This window comes from Actinia tenebrosa, unplaced genomic scaffold (assembly GCF_029948245.1).
Source record: "Actinia tenebrosa isolate PJP-AT-01 unplaced genomic scaffold, QUT_ActTen_1.0 PGA_scaffold9__36_contigs__length_13948895, whole genome shotgun sequence".
In the NCBI taxonomy this organism is placed as follows: Eukaryota; Metazoa; Cnidaria; class Anthozoa; order Actiniaria; family Actiniidae; genus Actinia; species Actinia tenebrosa.
Window position 1 is genome coordinate 201,258 of NW_028292586.1, and position 19,412 is coordinate 220,669.

At 38.9% G+C, this 19,412-nt stretch overlaps 1 protein-coding gene across 1 annotated transcript in view; it reads left to right on the forward strand.

The window, feature by feature from the left end:
• LOC116292075 (uncharacterized) overlaps positions 1-19,412 on the forward strand; it is a 36,045-nt gene that overhangs the window by 6,056 nt on the left and 10,577 nt on the right. The window contains exons 10-42 of the mRNA XM_089024955.1: positions 50-169; positions 858-980; positions 1,271-1,393; positions 1,923-2,039; positions 2,177-2,302; positions 2,528-2,812; positions 3,335-3,508; positions 4,529-4,642; positions 4,925-5,044; positions 5,481-5,632; positions 5,868-6,085; positions 6,385-6,619; positions 7,102-7,202; positions 7,561-7,665; positions 7,921-8,501; positions 8,972-9,190; positions 9,805-10,131; positions 10,360-10,614; positions 10,922-11,121; positions 11,488-11,812; positions 12,056-12,175; positions 12,889-13,011; positions 13,295-13,417; positions 13,922-14,038; positions 14,176-14,301; positions 14,560-14,700; positions 15,344-15,457; positions 15,737-15,856; positions 16,302-16,453; positions 16,666-16,883; positions 17,160-17,394; positions 17,884-17,984; positions 18,646-18,750. Of these exons, the coding sequence (XP_088881081.1) occupies positions 50-169; positions 858-980; positions 1,271-1,393; positions 1,923-2,039; positions 2,177-2,302; positions 2,528-2,812; positions 3,335-3,508; positions 4,529-4,642; positions 4,925-5,044; positions 5,481-5,632; positions 5,868-6,085; positions 6,385-6,619; positions 7,102-7,202; positions 7,561-7,665; positions 7,921-8,501; positions 8,972-9,190; positions 9,805-10,131; positions 10,360-10,614; positions 10,922-11,121; positions 11,488-11,812; positions 12,056-12,175; positions 12,889-13,011; positions 13,295-13,417; positions 13,922-14,038; positions 14,176-14,301; positions 14,560-14,700; positions 15,344-15,457; positions 15,737-15,856; positions 16,302-16,453; positions 16,666-16,883; positions 17,160-17,394; positions 17,884-17,984; positions 18,646-18,750 (5,815 nt within the window). The remainder of the gene's footprint in view (positions 1-49; positions 170-857; positions 981-1,270; positions 1,394-1,922; positions 2,040-2,176; positions 2,303-2,527; positions 2,813-3,334; positions 3,509-4,528; positions 4,643-4,924; positions 5,045-5,480; positions 5,633-5,867; positions 6,086-6,384; positions 6,620-7,101; positions 7,203-7,560; positions 7,666-7,920; positions 8,502-8,971; positions 9,191-9,804; positions 10,132-10,359; positions 10,615-10,921; positions 11,122-11,487; positions 11,813-12,055; positions 12,176-12,888; positions 13,012-13,294; positions 13,418-13,921; positions 14,039-14,175; positions 14,302-14,559; positions 14,701-15,343; positions 15,458-15,736; positions 15,857-16,301; positions 16,454-16,665; positions 16,884-17,159; positions 17,395-17,883; positions 17,985-18,645; positions 18,751-19,412) is intronic.

The following is a 19,412-nucleotide window of genomic DNA, read 5'->3' on the forward strand; positions in this document are numbered from 1 at the left end:
TGTTATTTAGTTTTCCATTAAACTTTCTTATTGACATTCTTTTACCCAGATATCGATGAATGTCTCGACTCTATAACGTGTTCACAACTGTGCATAAATACTCCGGGCTCATACTTATGTCAGTGCAATGATGGATACATACTCAACAAAGACGGGGAAAATTGTGATGGTAAGTCTTCATCTGTTACCTCAGAACAAAATTATTCTAATTCGATTCTAATTATTCCTTGATTCGGTAAGAACCAATAAGCACGTGGAATTAAAAATCTTATTTTTAAATTGTGTCGCCATGGCCACTATCTTAGCTGAGGTCGAAATGATTCCCTTTGGGATGTCGGTTTTTATCTATGGTTTCAATAGACGACTACCTCCCTTCAAACAAGAAGTTTAGCCAAAATAAGAACCAGAAATGAAAAGAGCATCTCGGCATTAGTAGGGAGGCGGAGTTTCCGCTCATAATAAGCGAAACGGGACAAATGGCATTAGATATGAAATTAAATGTTTCATAAGGATTTGTATGGTAAAATGCGATGGATGGCAAACGCTTACCACGCAACACTTTTATCCCATTTGATTTTATATTTGTCATTTCTTCTATAGTCAACATTTCGAGGTGAGACTAAATTTGAGGTTCTTTTCATTTCTGGAGTTCATTTTGATTCATTGGCTATTTTTATGGGGGATTGGGTCACGTGACCTGTTAGTACAAGTCGTCTATTTGACTACATTTTCCACACAAACTAAAATCCTTTTTTATCCTCCTATCCTTATCCCCAAAGTCTTCTGAGGTTCCCAAGCGAGAAGAATTACAAACACTAAACGTAATGGTGCAATATTCTTTTTCCCTCCTATTTTAGACATCGACGAATGTCAAAGACCAGGGACATGCATGCAAAGATGTACCAATTCTCCTGGGAGTTATATCTGCACTTGTGACCCTGCCTTCAAGGTGGATCCAGCCGATCCAAGCAAATGTGTTCGTGAGTATAAAAGAAATTGAATGGATGGATGAGAAATGAAATTCAAAAATGCAAGAAAGAAAAGAATTGATTAACTGACTAAATGATGGAAAATGATTTAACTTCCAAACTAACATGTGTTTTTCCAAAAATCGTAGCCAGAATTACAACCTGACTATACAATTGTGATTCCTATGCATTTGTGGGCTTATTATGTTTACACTCTGAAAGAACACACATAAAACGTACATATAAAGCGTAACACTGAAAAAACATTCTCACCTTTTTGTTTTTTTTCTTGATGTCCTTAGCGAAGTCTCCGTGTTCTGCAAGCAATAATGGCTGCCAGCATGTCTGTTACATGGAAAACAATCAAAAGAAATGCTCTTGTAATGAGGGATACAAACTACAGGACGACGGAAAGAGTTGCAAAGGTACTTTTTAAAGTCAATATCTAAATAGATATTAACATCATCACTAAGAATTGGCATTATTATCAGCATCACCACAATGAGCACCATTGCCATTGGATGGAACAACATCATCAGTACCATAATTATCATCATCTAATTACCATCATCATCTTCTTGAACATCATCATTACCAAATTCATGACCACCACCACCATCATCATTATCAACATCTTCATCACCACCACCATCATCATTATCAACATCTTCATCACCAACAACGTTTGATCATCATCACGATCATCTTCATCATCTCCATCATTATCATCATCATCATCATCACCAACTCGATGACCAATAACATCTGATCATCATCACGATCATCCTCATAATCGCCATCATCATCATCATTATCGCACCATGAGCAGCAGAAACATCATCACCTTTATTAATCATCATCAATTATCGTTGTCATCACCAATCTTTTTCACTTTGCACCACTATCAACAACCATCCTTTAGCAACACTAACATCCTTTCTTCTCCTATAACAGACATCGATGAATGCCTGGAGAAATCTTGTACTCAGAACTGTGAGAACACCGACGGCGGATTTAAGTGTATCTGCAAACAGGGATATAATCTCAAAGGAGACAACTATACTTGTGAAGGTAAGGTGAAATGGAAAAATTCCATTTCATTCTTTTTCTTTCATTTTTCACGAGTTTTCTACCTTTAAGTAGCATAATTACACACAACCCAAAAGTTGAGCTGTTTAATAAAGAGCATTTTGTGTGGTTTGTTTTAGATATTAACGAATGTGCTCAAGGCAATTACAATTGCAGTGACCCCTTCCAGCAATGTATCAATATCGACGGTGGATACAAGTGTGAATGTGAACAAGGTTCTTACTGGTCTGGTAGCTCTTGCAAAGGTAAAAACGAATTTCATTAGCACCTTATGAAATCTAGAACGAGGGCAAGGCCATGTAAATTCATCCTGAAACGCTGGAATGTGAGCAAGTCGCAGATCTCTTGTCAATTTCCCACCACTAAAACTACGAAAAGATTTCCTTGTTTCTGTCCTAAATATCCTTCTACACATACTCAATCTCTAACACCACCAATTCCAATATTAATATACGACATCATTTTTACAGAAAATTCTACCACAGCTCCTGGTCCTCAAACTACTGCAAGTCCTGGTTCTCAAACAACTGCAAGTCCTGGTTCTCATACAACTGCGGGTCCTGGTTCTCAAACAACTGCAAGTCCTGGTTCTCAAACAACTGCAGGTCCTGGATCTCAAACAACTACAGGTCCTGGTTCTCAAACAACTGCAGGTCCTGGTTCTAAAACAACTGCAAGTCCTGGCTCTCAAACATCTGCAAGTCCTGGTTCTCAAACAACTGCAAGTCCTGGCTCTCAAACAACTGCAAGTCCTGGTTCTCAAACTACCGCAAGTCCTGGTTCTCAAACAACCACAAGTCCTGGTTCTCAATCAACTGCAGGTCCTGGTTCTCAAACTACCGCAAGTCCTGGTTCTCAAACAACTGCAAGTCCTGGTTCTCAAACAACTGCAAGTCCTGGTTCTCAAACAACTGCAGGTCCTGGTTCTCAAACAACTGCAAGTCCTGGTTCTCAAACAACTGCAGGTCCTAGTTCTCAAATAACTGCAGGTCCTGGTTCTCAAACAACAGCAGGTCCTGGTTCTCAATCAACTGCAGGTCCTGGTTCTCAAACTACCGCAAGTCCTGGCTCTCAAACAACTGCAGGTCCTGGTTCTCAAACAACTGCAAGTCCTGGTTCTCAAACAACTGCAAGTCCTGGTTCTCAAACAACTGCAGGTCCTGGTTCTCAAACCACCGCAGGTCCTGGTTCTCAATCAACTGCAGGTCCTGGTTCTCAAACAACTGCAGGTCCTGGTTCTCAAACCACCGCAGGTCCTGGTTCTCAAACCACCGCAGGTCCTGGTTCTCAAACCACCGCAAGTCCTGGTTCTCAAACAACTGCAGGTCCTGGTTCTCAAACAACTGCAAGTCCTGGTTCTCAAACAACTGCAGGTTCTGGTTCTCAAACCACTGTTGGTCCTGGTTCTCAAACTACCGCAGGTCCTGGTTCTCATACAACTGCGGGTCCTGGTATGTTTATTGCTTATATATATCTTAATTTTATATATTTCTAATGGCAAGTGTTTTGATGTATTCTTTTTTTAAACTTTAGATTAGAAATTTAATATGGAATTTTGATTGTTGATATTGATGATTTTTAAATTTGTTGTTCTCGTTTGTGCGTTCTGAGTGTTCTGTTTTTCTTGTTTTCTTTTAGTTGTTTTCTCACTATAGTGTGTTTGTTGCATGTCCTTCCTGCAATAGCTTGTTTTCTTTTAGCTCTTTTCTCACTATAGTGTGTTTGTTGCATGTCTGTCTTGCAATTGCTTGTTTTCTTTTAGCTGTTTTCTCACTATAGTGTGTTTGTTGCATGTCTGTCTTGGAATTGCTTGTTTTCTTTTAGTTGTTTTCTCACTATAGTGTGTTTGTTGCATGTCTGTCCTGCAATAGCTTGTTTTCTTTTAGCTGTTTTCTCACTATAGTGTGTTTGTTGCATGTCTGTCTTGCAATTGCTTGTTTTCTTTTAGCTGTTTTCTCACTATAGTGTGTTTGTTGCATGTCTGTCTTGCAATTGCTTGTTTTCTTTTAGCTGTTTTCTCACTATAGTGTGTTTGTTGCATGTCTGTCTTGAAATTGCTTGTTTTCTTTTAGTTGTTTTCTCACTATAGTGTGTTTGTTGCATGTCTGTCCTGCAATAGCTTGTTTTCTTTTAGCTGTTTTCTCACTATAGTGTGTTTGTTGCATGTCTGTCTTGCAATTGCTTGTTTTCTTTTAGCTGTTTTCTCACTATAGTGTGTTTGTTGCATGTCTGTCTTGGAATTGCTTGTTTTCTTTTAGTTGTTTTCTCACTATAGTGTGTTTGTTGCATGTCTGTCTTGCAATTGCTTGTTTTCCTTTTTTCCGAAATGGTTGTCGATTTGTGTGGAAAAATTATTGACTTCTTGGATCATCTCTAAATGTATAACAAAATACTTTTAAGTATTTTAATATTAAAATATTTTATGAAAAAATGAAAAGCGTTCCATTCAAATCATTTCTGGTCTTTTTCAGAGGTCAAAGAGTGCATCAGCAGCCCATGTGATAACGGAGGGACGTGTATTGATAGAGTGGTTGGTTTTTATTGTCAATGTCATCAAGCTTTCTTTGGCAGCACATGTCAGCATAGTAAGTATCGATTATATCCTTAATAAGCATAGTAAGTACTACATCAATTGTATTCTTAATAAGAAGAAATCTCGGAAAACATTTTGGTAGCAAGAGTGCCTCTCACTGCTGAGGTGAATCAGTGAACCCTGAGAAGAGTACCCTGCTCCCACACGACTTACCGCCTCATCTCTCCTGAAAAGAGAAGATAGAAAGAAGTTTCTCCTGCTCCATAAAAACTCGTTGAAAAGTACGTTCTACTCGGTATAAATAACTCAGACTTTTCACGTACTCTTTTTCTAGTCAATCCTTGCTTTTTCAATCCATGCGAAAACAACGCAAAATGTGAGCCAAATGTCAACCGTCCAGAGGAGTACAATTGTGCCTGTCTGCCTGGTTACATAGGAGATCGATGCGAACAAGGTATGTAAACATGACTAACAGAAGGATTTTCCTTTACCACGATACTAAACCTAACGATACGGTTAAGGGATCTGTATAAAACTATTTCAAAAAAAGCTATTGGAGGCAAAGGAGATGGAGCAAACAAAGGGACAATTGGCAGATAGGTATTGCAAGATCTAAAAACCTCCAGGAAGCCAATGGTCTTTTTTGCCTCAGACGAATTGTCAAACGACGTTGAAAAATGTTGCTGTGATGGCGAAGACGAGGACTGAGGGCTCCCTCTTTAGGAGAGTGACATATTATTATAGTCTTAGTTAGAGTTCCGTTATGAAGAAAAACCAGACTTTAAGAAAAATTCTTCTTAGCCCCTCGCGGGTTTTCTAGAAAACTTAGTTACCTTTACGTAAAAGCTGTCAGTGAGGCACAGGTTACCAATTGTCATTTATTTCCGCAGACGCTTCCTTTATGAACAACATGTATCCATTCGGAACGGGTGCAGGGGATGTGTTGATGCAGGAGGACTTGACGTACAGCTATAGATGTCTGGAGCTTGGCATGCCTGGACTAGGACTGGAATTCTTAGGAAAAAGACATGAAACATTTTGGGTTAGTCATATAGAACAATTTGGTCTGGGATTGAAAAAGGGAATACCTTCGCATTCTGGGATTAGTTGGCATTGCAGTGCATTATTGGACTGTTTTAGGGGACGCAATTGACGCCATCTTGGAAACTTGGCCCCTAAGAGTCCCACAGTGCACTGTGATGCGAACCTTCAAAATGGTTCGGTCACAAGGAGCCAACGCCTTAACTTCTTTATTCAACTATTTACTTCTGGTTTAGATTTGCAGGAATGGCATGATAGAGTTCAATAGAGACTACACGCGTTATTGGCCGCGCAAATTCGGTCTCCGCTACTGGGATCGTTTTCTGCCAACTATAGCACCGTACTGGTCTTTAGTTGAACACCAACTCTTTGACTCAACGACAGTGTTTCAATTCGAGGGAACTGTTATTGATGAAATGATGAACAACGGAAACAGAAGTTTAGCTCATTCAGGGTAAGTACTTCAAACATACGGGAAGCTTGGGTAGCGTGAGTGAATGAGTTCGCTCGCTACCTTCCTTCTTACCATTGCGACCTGGCATCAATAGCGAAATTGGAGGTCGTATGCGAGTTGAGCTGCTTGTTCTTAGTTTCATCCGGGACATCGAAAAATAACCTTCCGCGCAAAAAAAAAAAAAACTTCTACATTTTAATAGACCCCTTCCTTGAGACACCAAAAGATTTACTAGAGATCCCGGTCAGTTCTAGTCTCTACACGGGCGACGCTCATGCAAATTGTACTTTGATATTCAGAAAGAGATACAGCATGCGTATTGATCCTAAGAGACAGTCCAAGGTATATTATCAACTGTACAGCAGATGGAATTACACCAACGCTGCTGCAGCTATGTTGAACAAGTCTTCTGATGACGTCAGAAAGTACACCAAAAACAGCTTGTACAACGATTTTAGAGCTAGCTTTGTCGCTGTGGTAACGTGGGTCAATGTTTATCCTGAACGCTTACGAAACTTTCCGTACTTCGGATTGGTAAGTTCTTACTTCTGAATTTTATTTATTTAAAGTATCCCTTTGGTAACACATCGGCATAGGACAATTCAGATCTCCTTTATATTTTTTATCGAGACTCTGAAACAGCCTCTGAGCTGATCAAAATTACAGCTAATTCAAAGATCAAATTAGAATCTGAGACACCATTCTATCGAGAGTTGAGGTGATATCTTACGAGTGAGCACAGCGAGTAAGATATTCTCAGCACGATAAGATAGAATCCTTATCTCCAATCGCACATGTAATATTCTGTTTAAAATATAATTATCGATGAAATACAATTTTAGTGGATTTGTACTACTTCATTCGATTACTACCAATAATGTTATCTTCATATGTGAAGTTAACTTTTTTTAGGAATAGAAAAAAATACATATTTCATCGATAATTATATATTAATAATAACATTTATTATCACTTATTTTTTGTTTATTTATATATTGTCCCTTTATTATTATTAGAGCAATACTTTCCAAACGGTCATCATTACGGATGGAGTCTATACATTCACCATGTTTAATTATCCCAGTGGAGGAATACAGTGGGCCGCACCAGTAGATAGGTAAGTTGGGTACTCATCATGGTTAATAGGTCATTATAACGTCATTTACTACCACTACCGACTCCCTTGCGCACTTTCTTTTCTTCAGTTTATTATCACCTATTATCTTACTATTCTCATAAGGAAATACAAATTAATAAGAAAAAAAAGAGTCGAGGAAAAAACTGGGTCAAAACACAAATCCCACGTGACGAATTTAATGCAAATGAATTTCAACGATGGGTTTTGCTCATTTGCGTTAATTTTGGCACATGTGAAATTCGACGTTCAAAAACTGGGCCTCAAATAATTGTTCTTGCTCTATTTTTTATTCGTTCTAACATTTCATATCCATTCTTTCTGCTAAATTACTTTACAGCTCTCAGCCATCGTGGGTTAACTATTGGTATCGTAAATATCGTTTGCCTGTGGCGGGATGGAACTCTGGCACCGATGACAAAAACCGCTACTTCAACATCAAGCAGTAAGTGCAATTGTCTTTTTGGTCTCTGTCAAGAAACGAATGCCTCAGGACCAATACTATACTCAAAATCAATATTTTAGCGGCGTCTACGTTTCTTCGAAGATACCAAAAGGGATTTTATTGTTCTGCCATCTAACCACAGGCAGCCCAAGCTGTATTATGGGTGCCTACACGTGATGGTGCAAAACCTTTATTGCACAGTTTGCATCGAACCAAATATAAAGTAGAGGCTAAATTACCTAACATTTTATTAAGGTCTTCAACATTGGTCATGGCGCAGCTGAGTCGGTTGCCAGGAAACACCCAAGAAACCGGCCGATGGTTCTTCCAATTAGACAAGTCTAACATGGTGCGGAAAGCAGAGACAAAGTGCTACACCTGGTATATACAGCAACCCACATCACCCGTTTCATTTCTGCCACCATGTCCATGTTGGAGGGGCCAAGCGCTCTTCGACAGAAGATTCCGGCTCGACAGTACACTCGTGAATCGTCAATTCTCTGCATCATCTCGTGGGGTGTGCTACATATCGAGATGGAGTTTCCAAAGAATACAGTACAATATTATTGATGAGAACACCAACTTGAGAAGACCTGTTGACAGAAGATGGTCGACACAGCGTTGTTGCTATGGCACTGACCTTTTGGACTTCGGTTCCCTATTAAAAGGCCCAGAGAGAAGTGGTTATGCACGGCAGCAATTTTCCACTCCTATTCAAGGTTTTCTGAGAGATGAAGAGGCTTACAGAGCCTGTTGCGTGGAATCCGAACTCTGTCGTCTTTTCTACGAAAAAAGACCTTCTGACGATTGCGGATCCTACCGTCCACCAAGAAGGAGTAGGTTGAATTCTTGTATAGATTTCTTAGGTTCCTTTTCCTTTTGGATCAGAGCTTTAAGCTTGCGAATGAGTGTTTTTTAAATGATGTTGTCTGCCATTAAGTCTATTATAACATTCATACAAACCTCTCTTGTTGATAGCGCATGACGGGCAGCGTTTCCCATGATATTCCTTAAGATGTTTAGTACCATACACATGGCGAGCAGAGTTTACCCATGAAATTCATTAAGATGATTGATACCTTGCACATGTCGGGCAGTGTTTACCCATGAGTTTCATTAAGATGATTGATACCATGCACATGACGGGCAGTGTTTACCCATGAGTTTCATTAAGATGATTAATACCAAGTAATATAATACTCTATGGTTGATAGCACCACGACTCACAGAAAATGTTTGCCTGTTATTGTGGGCTGTCATTGTAACGAAATTCATAACTCAAAATTTCTTGTCATTTTTCTTTCAGCATGGTTCTGGGGTTATTCTCACATTTTCACAATGGACAACAAGAACTACACTTTCAACGGACTCGGCGAATACATTATGGCTGATGTTCAGAACGGGTTTTTCCAGCTGCAAGCCAGAACTGCAAAAGCATTAGGAGGCACAACAACGGTCTATTCTGCAGCTGTTGCTCAAGAGCAGAGTACAAGTAAAATTGAAGCTCGATTGAAGAGTTCAGGAGGTAAAAGACTATGGTTGTATCAAAGGGGCCCAGAATATTTAGCCCATATCCGAAGGCCTTTTTCCGCGAAGATATCTGAGTGGATCCTACAACCTCTTTATAATTTATCATTTATTTATGCAAAACCTGATCGCTTTGAAACTAGAGAAAAACGTTTGCGCATGCCTGCATTTCAGCACGTTTTCTAAGAATTTGAAGAGTTTGAGTGAGAAAATAAATATTTGTTTTCTCAAAGCATACAAAACATTTCACGGATATACATTTGCCAGACCACGATACTGTATTAACAAACAAAATATGAAAGAGTTAGCCTTAAGTTTCAAGCATAATCACTAAGTTTTAGCATTTTATGAAGTCCAATTTATCAGGCATGTTTGAAAGTCAAATTTACATATGATTTGACTAATTTGCATACGGATTCAGAGCATGCGCAGATTTTATTCACTCCTGTCGGTCGCTTTAGCATTAGAGGAACACTCCAGCACACATTTTATCATCATCATTATCATCATCATCCTCATTATTATTTTTATACAACACGACACGGATTTGAACTACATGCTTTCATAGTAATGAGAAGTTTGCCTTAATTCTGTACTTTATTTTTCTTGTAGATGGTCTAGACTTTTTAATAAATGGCTCAGCCTTCGATTACAGCAGCATTACAAATGGCTCAATAGATATTGGGAATTTGTCCATCTCTCGCGACGAGAACGATGGAGTAACAGCCACCTTCCCATCAGGCATCTCTGTCTCGTTCAGCCAAGTTAAAGGGATGATGGCAATCGTATTCGCGGCACCTGAATCCTTTAAGAACAAGACGAGAGGACTTCTAGGGGTCTGGAATGATGATTCTAGTGATGACTTTACTCTTCCTAATGGCACGATTATTCCCGAGTTCTCTAGCGACAGAGACATCCATTATAAGTTTGGTCTTAAATGTATGTATCGATAAAACTGAAGGTTATCTAAACCTTTCGATGTGAATGAAACCAGAATTAAGCCCCTCATTTTGATTAGTTTTTTCTGACTGATTTCAGCACAACAATGTCACGCTATAACATTTTATTGCCTTGACAGTTTAAAAACTCTAACGCTCGGAAAAGACACTGAGTACTAGTAAATCTCGTACTTTATTGACGCCTTTTCATGTTGTATTTAAAAAATAGGGCAAATCACTGCTGCTCAGTCGTTATTTACCTACGCGGCTGGCCAAGGCGTACACACGTTCAAGAACACTTCATACACACCCCTATTTGCTGATGAGCTCAAATTCACTGACTCGGCACTTGAAGCCAAAGCAAGAGAAACATGTGGTTCTAACCTGGCCTGTCTGTTCGATATTGCTGTTACGAAAGATCTCTCTGTTGGACAAGCCACCTTGAAGACATTCCAGAAGCTTGTTAATGAGTCAAATCAACTTGGTGAGTGCATGTCAATGTGCGGAATAGATCTTATTCGTCTTGGTGCAATGTTTTCCATTACTGAACACGTGTCATCCCCTAGAGTATCATTTCTTGTGCATGAAAAGGATAAATACCTATACCTGGATCTATAATTCAAAACCAAATGGAACTTTTAATCTTCAGGACATGATTATTTTTCAACGTTTCGAATCATTTCACAGCTGATCTCGAGCTGGCTGACCCTCGAGTTCGACTGTTTGATCGCCTTTTTCTTCTTTTAAACTCATGGACTCATTTCATGAATTTTTTTTACAATCTCTTTCAGAAAATTTCCCTCCAACATTGGTGAATCCTAGCTCTACGATCATGCTGAAACTCGGAGAGATGAAGGAATTTGACCTGGTTGCTAATGACACAAATGGAGATCCAATTGTTTTCCTGCCGCCATCTTTTCCTGGATTACTAACCTCCTTAGTGTCTGAAAACACCTTGAATATCAAACTGAAATTATCCACTACAAATAAGGTACGGTGGATTTGGCTATGTTTGCGATTACCGAAAAAAACTATCTTCCGTCAATTTGTCTTCCTTCAATTACTCTTGTCGATCATGTGTCCAAATAGACACAAGAGTAAACAATGGAATTAGGGAGTACCAATGTGCATTTATTTAGTCTAATGTATATTTCACGGGTTTAGTGACTTCACTCTATGACATTTTAATTAAACTATTTAATTTCTAACTACCTAAAAACACAAACAATACAATGAAGAAGAAAGCTACACACGAATCAAACCTACTCGAGTCAGTGCTGTTTTAAAAGTACTCAAATAGGAGCTTCTATGTTATTTTACTCAATAATTTTTCCTCTCTACAATCCTGACTCCTTAGGTTAATTTCACCATCGTGGTAAGGGACTCGAAAGGCGCATCACTGATCTGGAACCCGACTCTAACATTATGCGCATGTGAAAATGGGGCAAACTGCTCTCAACCAAACAATCTCAACGGTGATAAGTTCCTAGTGATGTCATGCAAATGTGCAAGTGGTTACACTGGCAAGTTTTGTGAAAGCGACCTCAACGCCTGTGATTTCAATAGTGGACCTTGCTATCCTGGAGTTAGCTGTACCGATCTTCCTCCCCCTAGCGGCGTGCAGGGATATACATGCGGGCCTTGTCCCGCGGGAAACTCAGGCAATGGTGCCAATTGTATAGGTAGACGGGGCACTAGACTAAGGTCAAGCGTCGAACTTCACATGAGCCGAACCTAATGGCATCATAGAAGACCGCCTTGTTATCCATTGATTTAATTAGGTTCGGCTGATGTGAAGTTCAAAGTTTGACGTGAGCAATTCTTAACGCAATTCTTAACCAAACTTCGATAATCAAAGAATCACTCCATTTTATCCGTGCAATTTGGTATTTAGTTTACTTTCTTATTGACATTCTTTTACCCAGATATCGATGAATGCCTCGACTCTATAACGTGTTCACAGCTGTGCATAAATACTCCGGGCTCATACTTATGTCAGTGCAATGATGGATACATACTCAACAAAGACGGGAAAATTTGTGATGGTAAGTCTTCATCGGTTACGTCAGAACAAAATTATTCTAATTCGATTCTAATTATTCCTTGATTCTGTTAAAACCAATAAGCACGTGGAATTAAAAATCTCATTTCTAAATTTTTGGTGTGAATGTCGCTATGGCCGCTTTCTTGGCTGAGGTCAAAATGATTCCTTTTGGGATGTCGGTTTTTATCTATGGTTTCAATAGACGACTACCTCCCTTAAAACAAGCAGTTTAGCCAAAATAAAAAACAGAAATGAAAAGAGCATCTCGGCATTAGTAGGGAGGCGGAGTTTCCGCTCATAATAAGCGAAACAGGAGAAATGGCACTAGATATGAAATTGAATGTTTCATAAGGATTTGTATGGTAAAATGCGCTGGATGGCAAACGCTTACCACGCAACACTGTTCCCATTTGATTTTATATTTAATGTCATTTCTTGTATAGTCAACATTTCGAGCCGAGACTTCGCCCTCGTACTAAATTGGAGGTGCTCTTAACATTTCTGGAGTTCATTTTGACTCATTTGCTATTTTTATGGGGGATTGGGTCACGTGACCTGTTAGTACAAGTCGTCTATTTGACTACATTTTCCACACAAACAAAATCCTTTTTTCTCCTCCTATCCTTATCCCAAAGTCTTCTGAGGTTCCCAAGCTAGAAGAATTACAAAAAACTAAACGTAATGGTGCAATCTTCTTTTTCCCTCCTATTTTAGACATCGACGAATGTCAAAGACCAGGGACATGCATGCAAAGATGTACCAATTCTCCTGGGAGTTATATCTGCACGTGTGACCCTGCCTTCAAGGTGGATCCAGCCGATCCAAGCAAATGTGTTCGTAAGTATCACAAAAGAAATTGAATGGATGGATGAGAAATGAAATCCAAAAATGCGAGAAAGAAAAGAATTGATCAACTGACTGAATGATGGAAATGATTTAACTTTCTTCCAAACTAACATGTGTTTTTCCGAAAATCGGAGCCAGAATTACAACCTGACTATAAAATGTTGTTCCTATGCATTCGTGGGCTTATTATGTCTACACTCTGAAAAAACAAACATAAAGCGTAACACTGAAAAACAAATTCTCACCTTTTTGGTTTTTTTCTTGATTTCCTTAGCGAAGTCTCCGTGTTCTGCAAGCGATAATGGCTGCCAGCATGTCTGTTACATGGAAAACAATCAAAAGAAATGCTCTTGTAACGAGGGATACAAACTACAGGACGACGGAAAGAGTTGCAAAGGTACTTTTTAAAGTCAATATCCAAATATATATTGACATCATCACTAAGAATTGGCATCATTATCAATATCACCACAATGAGCACCATTTCAATTGGTTGGAACAACATCATCAGTACCATAATCATCATTATCTGATTACCATCATCATCATCTTGCACACTATCATCATTATCAACATCTTCATCACCACCACCATCATCATTATCAACATCTTCATCACCAACAACATTTGATCATCATCACGATCATCTTCATCATCGCCATCATTATCGTCGTCATGATCATCATCACCAACTCGATGACCAATAACATCTGATCATCATCACGATCATCCTCATCATCGCCATCACCATCATCATCATCAGCACCATGAGCAGCAGAAACATCATCACCTTTATTAATCATCATCAATTATCGTTGTCATCACCAATCTTTTTCACTTTGCATCACTATCAACAACCATCCCTTAGCAACACTAACATCCTTCCTTCTCCCATGAACAGACATCGATGAATGCCTGGAGAAATCTTGTACTCAGAACTGTGAGAACACCGACGGCGGATTTAAGTGTATCTGCAAACAGGGATATAATCTCAAAGGAGACAACTATACTTGTGAAGGTAAGGTGAAATGGAAAAATTCCATTTCATTCTTTTTCTTTCATTTTTCACGAGTTTTCTACCTTTAAGTAGCATAATTACACACAACCCAAAAGTTGAGCTGTTTAATAAAGAGCATTTTGTGTGGTTTGTTTTAGATATCAACGAATGTGCTCAAGGCAATTACAATTGCAGTGACCCCTTCCAGCAATGTATCAATATCGACGGTGGATACAAGTGTGAATGTGAACAAGGTTCTTACTGGTCTGGTAGCTCTTGCAAAGGTAAATACGAATTTCATCAGCACCTTATGAAATCTAGAACGAGGGCAAGGCCGTTTATCATGAGTCACCACGCTCATTCAAATGAACACATTGAACACATGTAAATTCATCCTGAAGCGCTTGAATGTGAGTAAGTCACAGATCTATTGTCAATTTCCCATCACTAAAACCACGAAGAGATTTCCTTGTTTCTGTCCTAAATATCCTTCTACATCTACTCATTCTCTAACACCACCAATTCCAATATTATTTTTACAGAAAATTCTACCGCAGCTCCTGGTTCTCAAACAACTGCAGGTCCTGGTTCTCAAACAACTGCAGGTCCTGGTTCTCAAACTACCGCAGGTCCTGGTTCTCAAACTACCGCAGGCCCTGGTTCTCAAACTACCGCTGGTCCTGGTATGTTTATTGCTTATATATATCTTAATTTTACATATTTCTAATGGCACGTGTTTTGATGTATTCTTTTTTTAAACTTTTAGATTAGAAATTTAATATGGAATTTTTGATTGTTGTTATTGATGATTTTTAAATTTGTTTTTCTCTGTCTTCTCGTTTGTGCGTTGTGAGTGTTCTGTTTTCGCTTGTTTTCTTTTAGTTGTTTTCTCACTATAGTGTATTTGTTGCATGTCTGTCTTGGAATTGCTTGTTTTCTTTTAGTTGTTTTCTCACTATAGTGCGTTTGTTGTATGTCCTTCTTGCAATAGCTTGTTTTCTTTTAGTTTTCTTCTCACTATAGTGTGTTTGTTGCATGCCTGTCTTGCAATTGCTTGTTTTCTTTTAGTCGTTTTCTCACTATTGTGTTTGTTTTTTGTATGTCCTTCTTACAATACCCATTTTTCTTTTAGCTGTTTTCTCACTATAGTGTGCTTGTTGCATGTCTGTCTTGCAATTGCTTGTTTTCCTTTTTTCCGAAATGGTTATCCATTTGTGTGGAAAAATTATTGACTTCTCGGATCATCTCTAAATGTATAACAAAATACTTAATATTTTATGAAAAAATGAAAAGCGTTCCATGCAAATCATTTCTGGTCTTTTTCAGAGGTCAAAGAGTGCATCAGCAGCTCATGTGATAACGGAGGGACGTGTATTGATCGAGTGGTTGGTTTTTATTGTCAATGTCATCAAGCTTTCTTTGGCAGCACATGTCAGCATAGTAAGTATCGATTATATCCTTAATAAGCATAGTAAGTACTACCTCAATTGTATTCTTAATAAGAAGAAATCTCGGAAAACATTTTGGTAGCAAGAGTGCCTCTCACTGCTGAGGTGAATCAGTGAACCCTGAGAAGAGTACCCTGGTCCCACACGACTTACCGCCTCATCTCTCCTGAGAAGAGAAGATAGAAAGAAGTTTCTCATGTTCCATAAAAACTCGCTAAAAAATATGTTCCAAACGGAATAAATAACAGACTTTTCACGTCCTCTTTTTTAGTCAATCCTTGCTTTTTCAATCCATGCGAAAACAACGCAAAATGTGAGCCAAATATCAACCGTCCAGAGGAGTACAATTGTGCCTGTCTGCCTGGTTACAGAGGAGATCGATGCGAACAAGGTATGTAAACATGACTAACAGAAGGATTTTCTTTTACCACGATACTAAACCTAATGAAACGGTTAAGGGATCTGTATAAAACTAATTCAAAAAAAGCTATTGGAGGCAAAGGAGATGGGGCAAACAAAGGGACAATTTGCAGATAGGCATTGCAAGATCTAAAAACCTCCAGGAAGCCAATGGTCTTTTTTGCCTCAGACGAATTGTCAAACGACGTTGAAAAATATGTTGCTGTGATGGCGAAGACGGGGACTGAGGGCTCACTCTTTAGGAGAGTGACATATTATTATAGTCTTAGTTAGAGTTCCGTTATGAAGAAAAACCAGAGCCCCTACTTTAAGAAAAATTCTTCTTAGCCTCTCGCGGGTTTTCTAGAAAAATTAGTTACCTTTACGTAAAAGCTGTCAGTGAGACACAGGTTACCAATTGTCATTTATTTCCGCAGACGCTTCCTTTATGAACAACATGTATCCATTTGGAACGGGTGCAGGGGATGTGTTGATGCCGGAGGACTTTATGTACAGCTATAGATGTCTGGAGCTTGGCATCCCTGGAGTAGGACTGGAATTCTTAGGAAAAAGACATGAAACATTTTGGGTTAGTTATATAGAACTGATCTGGGATTGCATTCTGGGGTTAGTTGGCATTGCAGTGCATTATTGGACTGTTTTAGGGGACGCAATTGACGCCATCTTGGAAACTCGTCCCCCTAAGAGTCCCACAAAACACTTCGATGCCAACTCCAAAGTGGTTGGGTCACAAGGAGCCACGCCTTAACCTCTTTATTCATCTATTTAATTCTGGTTTAGATTTGCAGGAATGGCATGATAGAGTTCAATAGAGACTACACGCGTTATTGGCCGCGCAAATTCGGTCTCCGCTACTGGGATCGTTTTCTGCCAACTATAGCACCGTACTGGTCTTTAGTTGAACACCAACTCTTTGACTCAACAACAGTGTTTCAATTCGAGGGGACTGTTATTGATGAAATAATGAACAACGGAAACAGACGTTTGGCTCATTCAGGGTAAGTACTTCAAACATACGGGAAGCTTGGGTAGCGCGAGTGAATGAGTTCCCTCGCTCCCTTCCTTCTTACCATTGCGACCTGGCATCAATAGCGAAATTGGAAGTCGTATGTGAGTTGAGCTGCTTGTTCTTAGTTTCATCCGGGACAAAAAACAACTTCTACATTTTAATAGACCCCTTCCTTGAGACACCAAAAGATTTACTAGAGATCCAGGTCAGTTCTAGTCACTAGACGGGCGACGCTCATGCAAATTTATTGTACTTTGATATTCAGAAAGAGATACAGCATGCGTATTGATCCTAAGAGACAGTCCAAGGTATATTACCAACTGTACAGCAGATGGAATTACACCAACGCTGCTGCAGCTATGTTGAACAAGTCTTCTGATGACGTCAGAAAGTACACCAAAAACAGCTTGTACAACGATTTTAGAGCTAGCTTTGTCGCTGTGGTAACGTGGGTCAATGTTTATCCTGAACGCTTACGAAACTTTCCGTACTTCGGATTGGTAAGTTCTTACTTCTGAATTTCGTTTATTTAAAGTATCCCTTTGGTATCACATTGGCATAGGACAATTCAGATCTCCTTTACATTTTTTATCGAGACTTTGAAACAGCCTCTGGGCTGATCGAAATCACAGCTAACTCAAAGATCAAATTAGAATCCGAAACACCATTCTATCGAGTGTTGAGATGATATCTTACGAGTGAGCACAGTAGGTAAGATATTCTCAACACGATAAGATAAAATTCGTATCTCCAAGCGCCCATGTAATATTAATTATCGATGAAGTACAATTTGAATGAATTTTTACCATTTAATGCGATTCATAAAAATTCTTACCAATTATGTTATCTTCACATTATCACACATGTAAAGTTAATTTTTTTAGGAATAGAAGGGGGGGAAAAATAATTCATCGATGATTATATATTGTTAAAAACATTTAGTATCATTTATTTTATTTATTTATATATCGTCCCTTTATTATTATTAGAGCAATACTTTCCAAACGGTCATCATTACGGATGGAGTCTATACATTCACCATATTTAATTATCCCAGTGGAGGAATACAGTGGGCCGCACCAGTAGATAGGTAAGTTGGGTACTCATCATGGTTAATAGGTCATTATAGCGTCATTTACTACCACTACCGACTCCCTTGCGCACTTTCTTTTGTTCAGTTTATTAGCACCTATTATCTTACTATTCTCATGAGGAAATACAAATTTGAATAAGAAAAAAGGAGTCGAGGAAAAAACTGGTTCAAAATGGCAATACAGTGCATTGTGGGACTGTGTTAGGGGACGAAATCAGACGCCATCTTGGAAATATGTCCCCAAAACAGTCTCACAATGAACTGTAATACTAACTAGACCCAGTTTTTTCCTCAACCCCGGAACAGTTAATGGGTCTGTAAATCGATTATATCTGCAAGACTGAAGTTATTTACATTCGTTTGAACTAAGTAAATTCTAATGTAATTCGTACTAAATAACACTCGGTGAAACAATACTTAGACAATGCAATATTTTGTACTATTCAGTGCAAACACACTTAGGCTCAGTTAAAACACAAATCCCACGTGACGAATCTAATGCAAATTAATTTCAACGATAGGTTTTGCTCATTCGCATTATTTTTGGCACATGTGAAATTCGACGTTCAAAAACTGGGCCTCAAATAATTGTTCTTGCTCTATTTTTTATTTCCTCTCACATTTCATATTCATTCTTTCTGTTTAAATTACTTTGCAGCTCTCAGTCTTCTAGGGTTAACTATTGGTATCGTAATTATCGTTTGCCTGTGGCGGGATGGAACTCTGGCACCGATGACAAACACCGCTACTTCAACATCAAGCAGTAAGTGCAATAGACCCCTTTCGAATTCCAAATTACCGCTGTGTTTCTTGATCACAGACTCATTTGCACAGGGTTAGCCTCGAGTTTGTGCAGAATATTCACGTGTTCCAGTCTAGGTCCGTCGAGTTTCAAAATGTTTGTATTGTTGAAGTTGTGCATTCTTTACTTTTCTGTTGGTATTTGTGAATATTTAAACACTGATACGAGGCTAACCCTGTGCAAATGAGCCTGTCATCAAGGAACGCAGCGGTAATTTGGAATTCGATACTGGTCTATTGTCATTTTGATCTCTGTCAAGAAGCGAATGGTTCGGTACCAATACTATACTCGATATCAATAATTTGGCGGCGTCCACGTTTCTTCGAAGACAACAAAAGGAGCGCGGGGCTGCCTGGGAACGAGAATGCGGATAACTTCAAAAAATTCGACTGCCCATGCGTGCGAATTGTCTATCGATTAGTATAGGCCTTTTTTTAATAAATCTCACAATGCATTATATTCCGCGCTTAACGTCTCATTTAATCTTCAAACTTCGTTTTTTAAAAATTCAAAATTATAAATTTGATGTCAAACATGAAACTACTCTATTGCAATTCTTCGTTTGCACGTTACGTCGAATATTGTTTCCCGAGATTACCTGGCTCTTCGGAATGGCTGTATGC